The 16605-nt window shown below is 41.3% G+C and overlaps 1 protein-coding gene across 1 annotated transcript in view; it reads left to right on the top strand.

Annotated features, from left to right (window-relative positions):
• Positions 1-16605, top strand: part of PPP6R3 (protein phosphatase 6 regulatory subunit 3) — a 3115682-nt gene that overhangs the window by 2653293 nt on the left and 445784 nt on the right. Inside the window, exon 21 of the mRNA XM_044065977.1 lies at positions 15751-15839. Within this exon, the coding sequence (XP_043921912.1) occupies positions 15751-15839 (89 nt within the window). The remainder of the gene's footprint in view (positions 1-15750; positions 15840-16605) is intronic.

The following is a 16605-nucleotide window of genomic DNA, read 5'->3' on the forward strand; positions in this document are numbered from 1 at the left end:
TCTTTAATCAGCTTGATTTTGTGACTCTAAAACTGAAGTCCACACAGATATCCACCATTGTTAATTGTTATGATGAGAAGTAACTCTGTATATTGCAACACAAATGCAATCATGTGTGTTGTATGTAAATGTGTGATTATATTCTTTTGTGGATCTGAGTGGTTTGCATGCATCATCGGTAATGGTGTAATGTGATGAGAATGAAACTCTGTATTGCAATATGAATACAGCCCTGTTCATTGTATATAAATGTGTGCAGTTCTTGTGTATATATATATATATTTGTCAGTTTTTAGTTTTTCTCCCGGGGCCTCTGTTGAGAAGGAGTTTATTGCCTAGTCAGTCTTTTTTGGTAATTAAGTGCAATAGATAAATCTAGTCTCATAGATGAAAGGATAGTAACAAATGGTACTTTTAAATAAAATGTAGGCGATTGGTGCAAAGGACGTTATTAGTTAGAAAAGGAATGGTAAAGTCCTAATGTTAAGCCAGGGCCAAAAGAAAATGTGATGACATGGTAAGCTAAGTGATTCTTCTTGGGTTATGTGTATGTTTCTGCACTAATATTTCTTTACTCATTGTTGTGGGAAATATTAGTTTTGATTGCTAAACTTACATCTTCAAGAATTTACATTTATCCAGTACTGATGAGTTAAGGCAGCAGCTTTTTACAACAGCAGTGTGTGGTAATGCAGCTCTTCATTAGTTACAGATTTATTTACTGTGGAAATGTTCAGATTTCTCTTCTGCAGAGATTGTTGTATTGAGTTATATTGGTGGAGTGAGTGATATTGGTGGATTGTAATGACAGAAGTCTGAGTGGCCTTTTATGGTTGAAATTTTCAGAAATGGGTGGTTTTGTCATTATTAGTTTATACATTTTGTTTCTTTGCTTATTAAAAGAATGCTTGAAACTACAAATTTAAAACACATTCTAGCAAGTGGGTGCTGTATTACATAAGGAATAGAATTTAATGCAATCAGGAAGTTGAATCGAAGAACATGTACATGTATGCATGGCCGTAAAAATGTGTGCAAGGAGTCTGTTTTAAAAACAGCCCAAATGTAAACTTAATCCTCCACTGACTAGATGCATTTTCTATAGATATGGTTTTCATGCAGTTTCAGTGGCAGAAAATTTTACTGTTCATGCTAAGCCAGTTTTTTTTACGAGATTGTATTTTTTAGCAAGTTGCTGTCTGTGTTTGTGCTATTCTAGCTAAAAATTCTGTACACAGGGAGGAGAGAGTTGCTATTCTACTTTCACTGAGCTGTAAATTAAACTGTTTAGATTAACCTAAGCAACCCTTTGAACCAAGGCATATGGGCTTCTATTTTCTGAAGACATGACTTTTATAGTAAAGTATGTGTGAATGAGCAACAGATAAAGCAGGTTTATTAAAGGAAATTTCCACCTTCACTTGCAGTTTAAACTACATTACAAGGTATCCTTTCTTATATGCATTTAAATAATTAAAGGAAATGACTGGACTGGCTTTCTTGGGGAGTGACCTACCTGTGGGCATGGCTCATAGGGGTGTTTCATGAGTATGGCGTGAGAGGAGCTTAAGGGGCGCCAGATCACTACTTCGCCTAGGGTGCCATATCAGCTAAGGCCAGCCCTGGTGATAGTTTTGCTTTATGGGTAAGCAGATATTTGTATTTGTAGAGCATGCCTAATTTTAGGTGTTTTTTTTTATGTTGCTATGATGTAAGGTTTTCGTCTATTGTAACTCCCAACAGTTTAGTACTTGGTACAACCTCTATAGTGGTGGTGTTTTTGGCCTGGATAGTGAAAATTATTTTTGTTGAAGTGGTTAGTTTTTTAGGGGAGAATATTAGGAGTTTAGTTTTATTAGAGTTTAGATTTGATTGTTGGGCATCCAAGTCTAGGTGGATGTGAAGGCGTCTTGGGTAAGTCTTTGAAGTTCAGATAAGGACTTGGTGGTGCAGATGATGGTAGAATCAATCTGCGTATTGGACTGTTGTACTTTGACTAGTGTGATAGCTGTTGACAAGTATGTTAAATAACAAGGGGCCAAGTATGGATCCTTGGGGAACGCATGTGGTTGTGTTAAGAAAAGGTAAGAGAGAATGTTGCCACTTGGTAGATTGTTGCCTATTGGAGAGAGAACTATAAAACCAAGTTAATGTGGGAGTTGAAATGCCTAAGCTGGAGAGTTTGATACTATTTCCCATTCACTTCTTCTCACCAAAGGTTTGAGAGAGAGAGGAAGAGTGCAGAGACAATGTTGCCAGTGTCATTGGGCCAGATTTACTGTGTCCATGAAGGAAATGAGAGCTGTGGTAGTACTGTGTCCAGGCCTCAAGTCATGCTGGGTGGGAGAGAGGATTTGTTTTTTAACTAGGTGCTTTAGAAGCTGAATATGGATACATTTTTCTAAAATTTTAGAGCTGGGAGAGAGAATCACGATGGGTCAGAAGTTGAAGATGTAGTAGTTTTTGCCTACTTTGTGTAGAGGGAAGAATGTATGCCTTCTTCCAGATTTGTGGTACCTGAGACTCCTGAATTGATCTGTTAAGAAGTATGCTAATAGGGTACGCAAAGGTGCTTGCAGATATCTTTAAGAAATCAGCAGGTAGGTTGTCAGGTGCATTAGTGGGCTTGAGCGTATGTAGGAGTTCTTTTTTTTTTTGTTTTTTTCAAGAGTGGAGCTTGGTACTGGTGAGAGGGAGAAGCTAGGTTGAGAGATGTTTGAAGAGTATGGTAGTGTTGGTTCTTTTGGGCTGGGGTCAGTTTGTGGGAAAGAGGAAGTGAGCTTGTCTGTGGTGTCTAAGATGCGAGTTAGAGTGGTGCAGTCTCAGTGGGAGTATTGCCTGGGTTGGGACAGGAATTGTTCTTTGAACCTGGGTAGAGTAAGAAATTGATTGCACTCCCAAAATTTCTTAGTATTTTGTTTGTTGGTTTTGAAAAGTTGGTAATCTCTTTTTTGTCTCTTACTAGGTGTTTAGCTTGGTTGTGTAGCTGTTTATATAGAGTGAGGTCAATGGGATTTTTATTTTTTAGCCATGATTTCCATGCCTTGTCCCTGGCAGTCATAATTTGCTTTGTAGATTTGGTAAGCCAGATGGTGTGGTTAGTTTTAACTCTCTTTTGACTGAGTGGGGCTATGCTATTTAAGATTCTAAGGAAAGTTGAATTGAAGAATTCTACAGCTTCATCAATGGTAAGAGTTTTTACAGCTTCCCATTTAATACTTTGTAGGATTGCACTGAAAGTGGTAGGGCAAAAGTGGGATAAGTCCCTTGTTAGTTTGTACTGATGGTTACTTAGTGATGGTCCATATTATATAGGCAGGTAGGTGGTCACTAATATATGGTAGGGTGCCTGAAGAAAAGATTGTGTGGATCAGAAACCAAGATGCACTCCAGGACTGAGCCTTTATTGTTATTGCTGGGTCTGGTTATATTAGAGATGAGTTGTGTATAGTTATACAGGTTAATGTTGGTAGTGGAGTCCTGGTGGGAGCCAGTTTATATTGACATCCTGTGGGATAATTGTTTCATTGTTGATGTCACTGCATGTCTAGGCTAGGATATCATCTAAGATAGAAGTATGGGGGATGTATATGACTATAGTACAGAGGCTTGTACAATTGTTTATTTTTATAATGGCTACTAATAGTTCGGCTGAGAATTGTAGTACTGGTTTGGTGAATGGCACAACAGTGAAGTTATTTTGGTACAGTAAGGTAATGCCTCCAGCCTTTTTATGTAGTCTTTCTGATCTGAGGCAGGCATAACCAAGGAGAAGGAATTTTATGTCTTTAATGTTAGGTTTGACATTTGTCTCTGTGATGGCAGTGAAATCAGTCTTGTTTTGGATTAACCAGGCATGTAGCAGTGGAATTTTATTTCTTAAGCTTTGAATGTTTAGAGTTGTGAAATTCAGGGTTTTTATGGAGTTAGAGGAATTGTAAGTGCATGGGCGAGGACCAGGGTTTGGATGTATATCACCATATTGAGTTAAGTTGGTGCAAATGGTGAGAGTTGCAGCTTGTTGATCCTTTCTGTTTTTGTAATAGAACCTAAAGTGACGTTTATGTTGCTGTTGTGGGAGAAGAGGACTCTTAATTTGTTTGTAGAATCATGTTTGTACCATATAGGCTGGGAGCTTTATTTGAAAAGCTGGGGAGGGTTTCAGTATGAATGGCTGTAGTTGAGTGGAGTTTATAGGCTATAAGAACTGTTTGACTAGATGCTTTGGTAAGAGATAGGGGATTAGGAAGAGAGTGAAGAGAATAATATGTGACATAGACATTATGGCAGGGAAGGTTAAAGTGTGTAAGAATGTGAGAGGGTGTAGGAATATCAGTGTATTAGCTGTGCAAGTAGGTTGGCTAGAGGAATTTAGTTGTGTCAGAATGCTACAGGGTGTAGAGGTATTTTCTGAGCAAGTAGGTTGACTAGAAGTATTCAGTTGGTAGATGAGAGGCTTGGTTTTAGAGAAGGGGTGTGAGAGGTGGTAGAAGGAGGGGAGAAAAAAAGTTGGGTGTAATTTGATGGGAGGAGAAGAGAGGATAATTGGTGGGTGGCAAGAAATGGGATGAATTTGCAGGATTTTGAATTGTAATGTGTGTGGGGAAGATTGGAGGTGTTGGGCTGATAATTTAGTTTGATTGGTTGGAAGGATGGTGCAGTGGAGCTTGGTGAAGTATAAAGGAACTTGATGTGGTGGTTGGGAGTGGTGGGGGTAGGATAGGGGAACAGAGTGAGCCCGAGCACAGCAGGCTGCACCTGTATGTCCAAAGTGGCAAGAGAGTGGGAAAAGTGAACAGAAGGAGTCAGTTAGGGAAAGAAAGAATGGAACCTTACTTTAGTTTTCAGAAGTAATTAAAATGAAAGCAGGCAAGCTGTGGAGGAGGGCAGGACCAAGTACTGGAAGTGTTTAGCCGTATGTGGACAAATAAAGGCAGAAATTGGGATATTAAGAAGCAGAAGGGAGCTTTTGAAAGTAGAGGGTAATAAGTGTAGAGGAGCAGCTAAGTAGGACAGTAAAGACAGGGATGGCAGAAAGTCGAAAAGGTGATGTGCAGGTAGCCTCACAGTGGATTATTAGACAGTCTAGAGTGAAATTACTATAACATACTTAGTTTTGCAAGAAAGTCAGTAAAAAAACAACCATCACTGTGTGTACTGCAGATCAGACGGGAATTCCAGCCTTATTGTGGGCAGTGAAGGGTCAGCAGGATGATTTCCAGGCCAGTAATCCTAGTGAGCTGGTAAGGAAGTGTGTGGGAACCTTTAATAACCATTATCCATGAATATGGGATGCTATCAAATGCTTTTTTTTTTTTTTTTTGTAATCTATCCATGCCATACTTAAATTCTTCCCCTTTTTACAGTTCTGCATTATGACTTTATTCAATAACAAATGATTCTTTGTTCATATAACTCTTCTTTTGTTACCTCAATCATGGCAATATAAAAAAAAGGTTGCTTATAAATCAATTCCAGTGTATAGTTTTTACATCATTGGAAGGTAAGTTATTGACCTGTAGTTTTTAGGATAGCTTGGAGCTTCATTATTAAGGAAGAGTATAATTTTTCTTGTTTTTAACCAGATTAGTGTGTAATCAGTAATTCTTGCTCGGGGTTAAATCTTTGAGTAAAGATGTCAGTACTTTTAGCCAGAAGTTAGGTATTGCATCTGGGCTTGGGGTTTTCCAGTTTGGAGCTTTTTTTAATTTTGTTTCAATTTCTGTGGCCTTTACTTCATCTAATTTCATATCCTGTACATTTGAACTTACTGTTTCTTTACTGCTTCTATCCATTCAACATCTTTATTATATTCCACAGGACCTTCATAGATATTTCTCCAAAATGTTTTTATGGTATTTCCATTCCTTTTGCATTGTTTCCCAAGTCTCTCTAAAACAGTTTCAGGCATCAGTGAATTGCTTATTCTGCACTTTTCTTGTGCTGATATCTATAATTTACTATTTCCAATAGTGTATGATAGATCCTGGTCTGTTATAATACTGTACTTTGCTTTTATCACTTTTATCTTTCTAAGTATTTTTGTTGATCTGTTTCCTCTTCTATACTCTTCTAACAGTGGCACTTCTTGTCTTAATTAGTTTATAGTTTATTCTATTCAATATTTCTTCCCTTTCTTTCCCTTATTGCCCTGTTTCTTTTTTGTGGTAAGACTTTATGTGTTATTAATTTAACTGTACAGTGATATATCCTCTCTACTTCTGTCACATGAATTTTCTGTTAACAGGCTTGATTTACTGTGTTCATTTGTATTATCAGACTTCTAACATTTTGGATCTTATTGACTTTCTGTAATCTATTTTTCATTGATCTTAATTTGTTTATCCAGCTGTGTTAAGTCAAACAACTCTTCCCTCAGATAATTTCTTCTATACTGAGGGCACATTTGTTTTATTTCCTATGAACTAGACCTAGTCATTACCAACATGAGTGACCGGTGTTCCACACCTGAAGTCAACTCCTCACTGGTCAGTTCTGACCATAAGCTAATCACCCTAGATATCCACATCCTGCCCACACCCACCATTAAGGAAATCATGGTTTCTCCAAAGCCAACTTTATGCTTCTTAAGACAGAAGTGGTGAACTTCATGACACCCATGCAGATGGACAATACAGTTACAACTGCTGAATCATATACAAATGCACTCTATAAGCACTTAAACGAGTGCATGGATCGTGCTATCCCAAACTGAACCAAGACGCTATCCTCCAAAAAAAGGAAGCCAAATCTGTTGGTGCCCTGCCATAAACAAATTCTACAACAGAAGGAAGAAACTGTTGCAAAAGAGAGTAAAATTCCATGAGTGGAGGAGCTCCCTGGTCAGCTGAGATCCCTTATAAGATCCTCCAAAGCTAGCTACGAAAACAAAATCGCCACTGATTCTAGGGGCAACCACAAAGCATTCTATAGCTATGTCAAGAATCTCAATTGCAACACCCAGATCTGCTCTGAATTACAGCACAACGGCACGAAAATTGCAGAACCAACTGATATTACCAACATCCTGGCAGGTTCAGTGCCAACTTTACCCTCCTGTCACCCCCTAAAGGGCCCATATCTATACAGGAAGAATGCAGAGTCCCTGTAATCACATCTATGCAGGTAAAAGCTGCATTCTCTAAAACTAAAAACACAGCATCCATGGGACCGGACAACATCCCAGGCTGCGTTTTACATGAACTTCAGAACAAACTGGCTGCCCACCTAAGCACCATGTTCAATCATAGTCTCACGTCAGGCTTTGTGCCCACTGAATGGCGCACAACAACAATTGTCCCACTCCACAAAAGGGGAGCCACCACTGATCTTGGGAACTGTCGCCCTATTAGCCTGACGAGCCTGGTCTGCAAGGCCATAGAACTCATAAACAAAGACATTGGTAACCTCCAAACTCTGGACCCCACCCAGATGTTCATCATGCATACAGCTGCAGTCATAACAGATGGGTTCTCCTGCCGTCAGGCGGGTCCTCAGTCGGCCGAATTCCAAAGTCTAGGTCCGGCGTCGGTTGTCGTCTCTTCTTCCCTGACGTCAGTGCGACAGGGGTATAAAAGAACCAGCCGACGCCATTTTCTTCAGTCTTTCTTGCCGCACGGTGCCCGAAGCAGAAGCAGTTCGCAAGTGCCGGTCGGCCAGCTCCTGAAATTACGAAAATTTTGCAACCGAAGTCTTCTTGAAAGCTAAGTACCCCGTTGGGGAAACTTTTCTTGCCTCAGACCGATGTCAGACAAACATAATAATTGTAATTTCATGTGGGAAGCAAATACCGCATAAGGATTTTCATTCCCTCTGCATTCCTTGCTTAGGCCCAGACCACGACGTCTCGGTCTGTCATTTTTGTGCTACATTCAACAAACGCACCATTAAACGTCGGGCGGAGTTCGCCCAGCACTATTTTGGCAAAAAATTTAACTACATTATGTCGTCGGATACTCCGACTCCAGCTTTTGACTAAAAGACGCAAAGATAAGGACCGACACACGAGGTCCGCGGCCTCTACCAACACCACGCCAAAGCCGACTACAGGTGGTCCGGTTCTCAGCGAGGCGCCTACGCAGCCCCTGCCTACCGACGACACTTCATTGGCGGTGTCTACTGTGCCCGAGGTCGCAGGCTCCTCGGCCCATACCTCGACTACAGATACCGAAGCCACTCTAGGTGGTGAAACTCAGAATGTAGACAGGTCTGCCTCCTCTCAAGGTGTCTTCAGGCCTTCCTCTTCTTTTTCCATCAAGGCTTTCACTAAGTCTAAAGCAGCCATGCATTCTAAGAGACAAGCTACACAGGGCCCTTCTCCAGGCCCCATGCCTAAAAAACAGATGCTTAAAATGGCTGAGGATTTAATTACTCTTATCAGGGGTTCTCAACCCCCCCCGGACAAAAGGCCCAGAGTGGAGGAAGAATCCCCCTCCTCGGACCAGGCCTCCATTATTTCAGAGCACTCTGATGAACAGGAACATTCATACTCCCCTTTTGAAGATTCTGATGCAGAGGAGTCCATTCCCTCTGTCTCCCCCCCTGAGGATTACTCATTTGGGGAAACCTTGCATACCTTGAGGGAACACTTCCACTGGGAAGGCCAAGAGTACTCAGACTCCAAGAAAAGGCTTAGGGAGTTTCTCTTGCTCCCTCAGCACAGGCCTCTGGCTATACCTCCTGTCTTAGACATACTAGATGATGTGTATTCGGAGGCCTGCCTTAACCCAGACTCTTTGCCTCCAGCCCCAGTCAAGCCTGACAGGCACTACCGGGTTCCTGACTCACACCAATTCTTATACAAAAGCCATGTGGCTGACCCAGAAACTATCTCACAGGGCCCCAAGGGAATTAAGGCCTCCACTGCTAAAAATCCATTACCTTCAGAGAGAGATTCCAGATCTTTAGAAAGGTGGGGATAAAAGGTATACACCTCGGCCACCTTAACCATGAGGGCATTAAACTGCCAGTTCCATATGTTAAAGTACCAACAGTTTCTGTTATCACAGTTGAGAAGCAAAGTGGCACAACCTGAACAATCAGACTTGAAGGAGTTGCAGGATTTGATGCATAGTGCAGAACAAGTGGGTAAACATACCTTGCAATGTGGTTTTGATGCTCTAGAGGCCTCATGTAGAGCTGCTGTTACAGGATCAGTCCTACGTAGACATGCCTGGCTCAAGGAGCAAACCTTACCAGATCATGTCAAAGCTAAATTACTAGATGCCCCTCTACAAAAAGATGTATTATTTGGTGTTAAAGCTGAGGAGGTATTAAAGAAAATGGAGGAAAAGGCTAAATCAATGCAAACAGTGAAAGATTTTCTACAGGTACAACCTCCATGTTTCAGTAGAAATTGGCCTTCCAAAAATTGGTCCTTTCCAGCCACGGACAGACCCCAAAGAGGTAGATACAGGCGCCCGAGGGGCAGAGGGCAATCTCAAGGATCGTTTAGAGGCAGACAATGGCAAGCTCCTACACAAAGAGGTGGTGAGGATAGTTCACAGCCATTCAGAAAGCAAACCCAATGACTTTCCCCTTTGCATGCCAAGCAAGGCTCAAATGGCAGCACCTTTAGGTGGAAAACTGGCATTATTTTCGAAAAATTGGCATATTGTCACAAAAGAAAAATGGATCCTGGACATTATAAACAGAGCGCTACAGATTCCATTTTCACACCCTTCCACAAAAGAGAGGCATGCCAAACCTGCCACACAATCAAAGGGCAGAGGCACAAAGACAAATTTCAGATCTCATGGACATGAAAGCTATTCAAGAGGTACCTATTCAAGGACAAGGTCAAGGTTTTTATTCCAGACTATTCCTGGTACCAAGGAAGGGAAAAGATTGGAGACCTATTTTAGACCTATCCATCCTAAACACATTTTTACTCGTGCCAAAATTCAAGATGCTCACATTACAGCAGCTTCTTCCCATGCTGGGCAAGGAGTCTTGGCTGGTAACATTGGACCTCAAGGAGGCATACCTGCATGTCCAAATCAGACAAAATTGCAGAAGATACCTCAGATTTCTTGCAGGTTCAACCCATTATCAGTTCTCTGCATTGCCCTTTGGCTTATCTACTGCACCCAGAGTATTCACGAAATGCCTGGCATCAGCAATTGCCTACTGCAGACTTCAAGGGATACAAATATACCCATATTTGGACAACTGCCTGATCCAAGCAGACAGCAAGCACATACTTCTGAAACATCTGGCTTTTGTAATAATGTTGTTGAATTCTCTGGGGTACATAGTCAACAAAAAGAAATCAAGGCTAATACCCTCACAAAAAATAATTTTCCTGGGTGCCAACTTGGACACAAACACCCAGATGGCCTACCTCATGCCAGAGAAACAGGGGCAACTAACTCAATACTTCAGAAAACTAGCAAATTTCATCAGGCTGACTGCAAGGAAAATCCTGCAGGCTCTGGGATTCATGGCATCTTGCATCCTACTAATCCCATGTGCAAAGCTGCATATGAGGAAACTTCAATGGTACCTGAAAAACCTATGGTCTCAACACAGCCACAGTTTGGAAACAATAATACCACTGATTCCATGTCTTCAAAAGGAATTTCTGTGGTGGGCTCAAGCATGCCAAAGAAACACAGGTCTCCCATTCTGCAAGCCTCAAGCAAATCAAGTCATCACAACAGACGCCTCGGACTACGCCTGGGGGGCGCACATGACAGATCGGTGCATTCAGGGCAAATGGTCCCAAAAAGAAAAGCACCTACACATCAATCAAAAGGAAATGCTAGCAGTAATAAATGCTATTATAGCTTTCAAAGACCTTCTGCATCCAGGCCAACTATTGATAAGGACAGACAACACCACAGTAATGTGGTACATAAACAAACAGGGAGGAACCCATTCATACCCCCTATGCAGGCTGGCCATGTCACTTTGGAACATGATTCTGGAATTACAAATCGAACTTCAAGCACAGTACTTGCCAGGCAAGGAAAACACGCTGGCAGACAACCTAAGCAGAAATATGACAGACCCACATGAATGGAAGTTGCACCCTCAAGTTTTTACAGAAATAATTCAAGCATGGGGAAGGCCAGACATAGATCTCTTTGCCTCCCACAAAAATCATCAATTGACAAAATTCTGCTCAAGGACTTTTCATCCACAGGCCTGGAGAGTGGACGCTCTCTCTTTCAGTTGGACAACAATGACAGTTTATGCCTTTCCACCTCTTCCTCTGCTGCCCAAAGTTTTATTAAAAACCAAAGCAGACAGACCAAAGATGATTCTCATTGCTCCAGACTGGCCAAGACAGCACTGGTACCCACTCCTGAGGAGCCTGACACATTCCCCACCATGGACCCTACCTCTAATGCCTCTTCTTCTGACTCAGCACAGCTTCAAAACTCTTCACAGTCAGCTGAAAACACTCAATCTGGCCGCATGGAAGATTCCTTAACTTCACAACAGACCCTACTCTCCAAGGAGGTGCAGGATGTCATTTTGGAGGCCAGAAGGCCTTCTACTAGGAAAGCTTACTCCGCAAAATGGAAGCGATTTTGTGCCTGGAATGAGAAAAAGGGCCAGAATCCTGGAATACTGAATTTGCCTCAAATATTACAGTATCTAGCTGAGCTGCTAAGCAGTGGACTTTCATTCTCCTCCATCAAAATCCATGCCTCAGCCATTTCTGCAGAATACAACACTGATCCTCCTTTATTCTCTCATCCCCTCTTAAGACAGTTCCTCAGAGGGGCTAAGAATATAAAACCCCCAAGGAAACAACCAATACCTGCTTGGGACCTCAATTTCATTCTAGAAAAGCTGACCTTGCCTCCTTTTGAGCCAGCTGCCTCAACAGATTTGCAATATTTATTCTGGAAAACAGCCTTCCTTCTGGCTATCACCTCAGCTCGCAGGGTATCGGAACTACAAGCCCTCATGTCTGTGCAGCCTTTCATAATTTTCCATCAGGACAGAGTTTCCTTACGAACCAATCCGTCCTTTATGCCAAAGGTGGTATCCAGGGTAGCATTGAATCAGGCTATTCACTTACCTACCTTTTACCCTAATCCTCAAAACAAAGGGGAGAGACTACTACATTCCTTGGACATCCACAGACCGCTACGTTGTTATTTGGACAGAACAAAGCCTTTCAGAAAATCAGAACAACTCTTTGTGTCCTATGCTATAGGAGCTCAAGGGAAGCCAATTTCCAAACAGACAATCTCAAAATGGATAGCCCACTGCATACGCTTTTGTTACTCTTTTCATGGTAAAACTGTGCCTGCAGGCATCAGATCTCACTCCACAAGGGCCACAGCTACCTCTGCAGCTTTTCTCAGAGGAGTTCCTACCAAAGATATTTTGGAAGCAGCCACTTGGAGTTCTGTGCATACCTTCTCCAAGCACTACCACCTACCATTATACTCCAAAACTAGAGCAGGCTTTGCCACTGCAGTCTTGCAGGGCATCCTGGCTCCTCCTAGTTCCACCTAGTGCCTCTACCACCCCTTTTTTAGCTTTGGGATTCTACCCATCTGTTATGACTGCAGCTGTATGCACGATGAACATAGTACAGTTTTGTACCTACCATAAATGTAGATGTTCGAGTGCTAATACAGCTGCAGTCCAGGTTTCCCTCCCTCCTTCCCCTCTTGGGACAGGCCTATTGGCTAACACCTCCTCATACAACTTGATTGGGGTATTCATTTGTGGTGTATTTGCTTGCAACTACTGTTTTTTGATTATATTGCACTGCATTATTACATAAATTTATGTATTGCCTTCCTTCTGGGGGCACCTGACATCTGGGGCAAGAAAAACTGAAGAAAATGGCGTTGGCTGGTTCTTTTATACCCCTGTCGCACTGACGTCAGGGAAGAAGCGACGACAACCGACGCCGGACCTAGACTTTGGAATTCGGCTGACCGAGGACCCGCCTGACGGCAGGAGAACCCATCTGTTATGACTGCAGCTGTATTAGCACTCGAACATCTACATTTATGGTAGGTACAAAACTGTACTTTCGGGTTTGTGAAAGGCAGATCATGCCTTCTGAACCTGATCGACTTCTTTGAGGCAGTCACCAAAGCCGTAGACGAGGGTAAGATGGTTCACACAGCCTATCTTGATCTCGCCAAGGGTTTCAACACCATCCCCCATTCTGGAATTATAGCTAAACCTCACTAAATTAGGTATAAATCCATACGTCACAAGATGGGTTGCCAACTGGCTCACTGACAGAACCCACGCTGTAAAAGTTGCAAACTCCAGCTCTGACTTCAAACCAGTGACAAGTGGAGTACCACAGGGTTCAGTCCTGGGATCTCTCCTGTTTCGTATCTACTTCTCTGAAGTACAGGCTAACACAGAAAGCCTCTGGCTAACAAAGTTCGCAGATGACTGCTAACTAGGAGACCTAGTCGAGTCCCCAAATGGTGTGGACATCCTGCAGAAGGGCCTCACTGAGACAGATGTCTGGTGGTAGAGGCATGGCCTCAAGCTCAATGCCAAAAAGTGCATTGTCATCCCCTTTGATAAAAACTCTGTACCCATGAACTACCACATAAACAGCAGTCTGCTTAACGCAGATTGTGTGATGAGACCTTGGGACCCAGGTGGATAGTAGTCTCTCCTTTGATAATCACATCGCCACAGTAGTCAGGAAATCCTGTGTAGCACACCTCATCACAAAACGGTTCTCATCCAGGAAAAAAGAGGTCATTGTTCCCCTCTACTCAGCACTCATTAGACCCATTAAAGAGTACAACACCCCTGTTGGAATGTACCTCACAAGACATCTGCAGCAGCTGGAAAGGCCACAGACGTACCTCACAGAGGATTACTGGCCTCAAACAGATGCCCTACACTGACCATCTCAGAAAACTCTTTACTCTGCAGCATATCGCCTGCTCCAAGGAGATCTCTGCCTAACATATAAAGCTATGCTAAACCCAGAGCTGTTGGACATGCTACACCTTAAGAAATCCCAATCCCTCCAAGCTACACACTCTAAGGACCTAAACCTTGTCACCACAATAAACAGGACATGTTGGGAGGGATGGATTCCTGTCCCAGAGACTTCCTATAGTCTGGAACAAGCTACCCATCTATGTCCAGCAAAGTTCCTCATTAGCACTCTTAAAGAAAAATCTTGATGAGTGGATGGGAAATAGGAAATACACCCCGGGGATCACTTCTGTGGTTCTACTTGACAGGGGCACAAGAAATTAACTTTATTGGGTGGCATAAGCCAGGGAACCTTGTTGGCTAGGCTTACTTATACCCTTGGGCCGATAGCTTAGTACCTACCTATGAATGAGCATTCCTCAGAAAGTTCCAGAACATCTTCCTGTGGCACATTTTTTTAGCTGCATCTTGTGTCATTCTTTGCATGTGAGAACTTACTGACCTGTCGCTCCACAGCACTGACTGCATTATAGTTGCCACAGTTTCCTGTTCCTTCCCTTGCTGTGTAACTCCAAGTGAACTTTTGTACTGGGTTCCTGCTGAAGGCTCCAGAGTATCTTCATGTGGCAACTAATCAGAGGCTTCCTGATATTGCCAGAGTTGTATTTTCTACTCTAAATCCGTCACTTTGTAGGTAATCCATTTCATTTTTCATTTCCTTTACTTTTCCATTACTAATCCTCTTTTCTACTTCCCCTTCGTTTTCTTTTTGTGTGTATTGTAAAATTTTCCATATCCGTATGCCTTTGCCTGTATTTCTCTTCAAATATCTTTGGTGTTACTTTTTTGTATTGATTAGTTTTGCTTTCTCCGTTTCACAAATATTACACCATATTAAATCTCATTTCTTTCCCATGTTCATATTTCTTCATCAGATGTCTCCTGCTCCACCGGTTTCTCCTTAATTTGAGGACTCCTTGTTCCATCATGTTGTGACATGACCGGTGTTAGACTTTCTACGCTAAGTCTTTCAGTTCACAAGTATTCCATAACTGTAGTTTCTATTTGTTTAACTTCTTTACTAATCTGCTGTTCTATGTTCCCCTTTGTGATCTTGATCTTTCTATTGTGAAATGTTCCATAACTGTGTGCCTTTGCTTGTATTTCTCTCCAAATATCTTTGGAGCTGCTTTTTTGTATTGATTAGATTGACCTTCTCCTTTGCATAAATATTTCACTATATTAGTTCTCTCCGTTTCCCATGTCCATGTTTCCTTTTTATACCTTTCAAAAAATAATTTTCATGCGTCTGTTGTATTAATGAACACGCATTTGAAGCTTTTGACGTTTTTTCTTGTGCCAGTATTTTTCTTTCCTCTACTGATACTGTGCTCACCATGTTTGGCATAAATGATGCCTAAAAAGATACGTTTGACAGATTATGTTCGTACTTTAATGAATTGTTGTCAAGAGTATTTTTGGGGAGAATACAAATATTAAAAGTTACGTTTATGATTGCCTCCTTTTTTGATTCCAAATGTAGAGTTTTACAGGTCATCTCAACGCGTATAAAGGAATTTTCACTTTATGACCATATGGTGTTAATTGTGTTTATAATTTTCATAATTTCAATTATTATTGGGTTTCATTTACAGTATTAGTTATCAGTATGATGTGGATAAGTATTTAGGCATTGATATTTTCATAGGTTAGAGCTACGCAATTTAGGCATTTTCTGCAAAAATCTTAATATCTGGTAATTTTACAACTCCTACTGCTGCAAGTCTTGTATATTTGTTTGTATTAGTGTTTTGTAATTTGAGTTTTAGTGAAACAGTTAAAAATTGTTTTATGTTCAAGGAATCCTTTAAGGAGCTGTTCTCCAATTGCTATGGAAACTTGTACAGAGGCAACAGAGTCCCCTGAAGATAAAGTAATCCAGTCAAGAGGTAGATAATTTAAAATTTTATCAAAATGAACAGTTGAACAGAAGCTAAGTATTGGTTTACAGTTTTTGTCCATTAACTTTTAAATTTTTGCCATGTTGTGAAGAATATTGCATCTGCTAAAAATAATGGAAATAATCTTTGTCTTGCTACATAATTAGTTGGGGTTAGATTGTATTTTTAACAGAGGAATACTCGTAGATCCAAGTGCTTGTTTCAACGAGTGACGGATAAGCTTTAGTTTGGTTAATTGGTATGAACCTTATAGTATGTTTACGAAGCTTAAGGGAGTTTGATTTTTCCTTTTGTAACCAGGTAAGTGAAGTCTTCATAAGTTTTGAGATTTTACCTGGACCCAGGTGACTTGATAAGTGGAAACTGACGCATTAAGAATGACTAGTGTGAAAATGTGTAATAAGTGCAACATACAAAACAGCAGCATGTCAGTAGGCACGTATCATTGCTAAAACATGTATCTGTCTCTCATTAAAACGTGAGCTAGTCACGGAAGACAACCAATAGTGACCGAGCAGTTCATTGAGTTTATTCATTGTTTTCTTTCATTTCTAATCTTAGTGGATATTATCATTAGGATTCAACCATTAGAACTGTAAATAAGTATTCTGAGTTAATATTTATGCATAGCTTGGAATCCTCCTGCTTCAATGTTATATACTGACATCAGCTTATATTATAAAGATGGGTGGTGAATATAGTGACCGTCAGCATTCAGAAATTGAATGAAATGCAACTGTTTACAGACCAGTGA

This window comes from Protopterus annectens, chromosome 3.part0 (assembly GCF_019279795.1).
Source record: "Protopterus annectens isolate FY-2018-M chromosome 3.part0, PAN1.0, whole genome shotgun sequence".
In the NCBI taxonomy this organism is placed as follows: Eukaryota; Metazoa; Chordata; order Ceratodontiformes; family Protopteridae; genus Protopterus; species Protopterus annectens.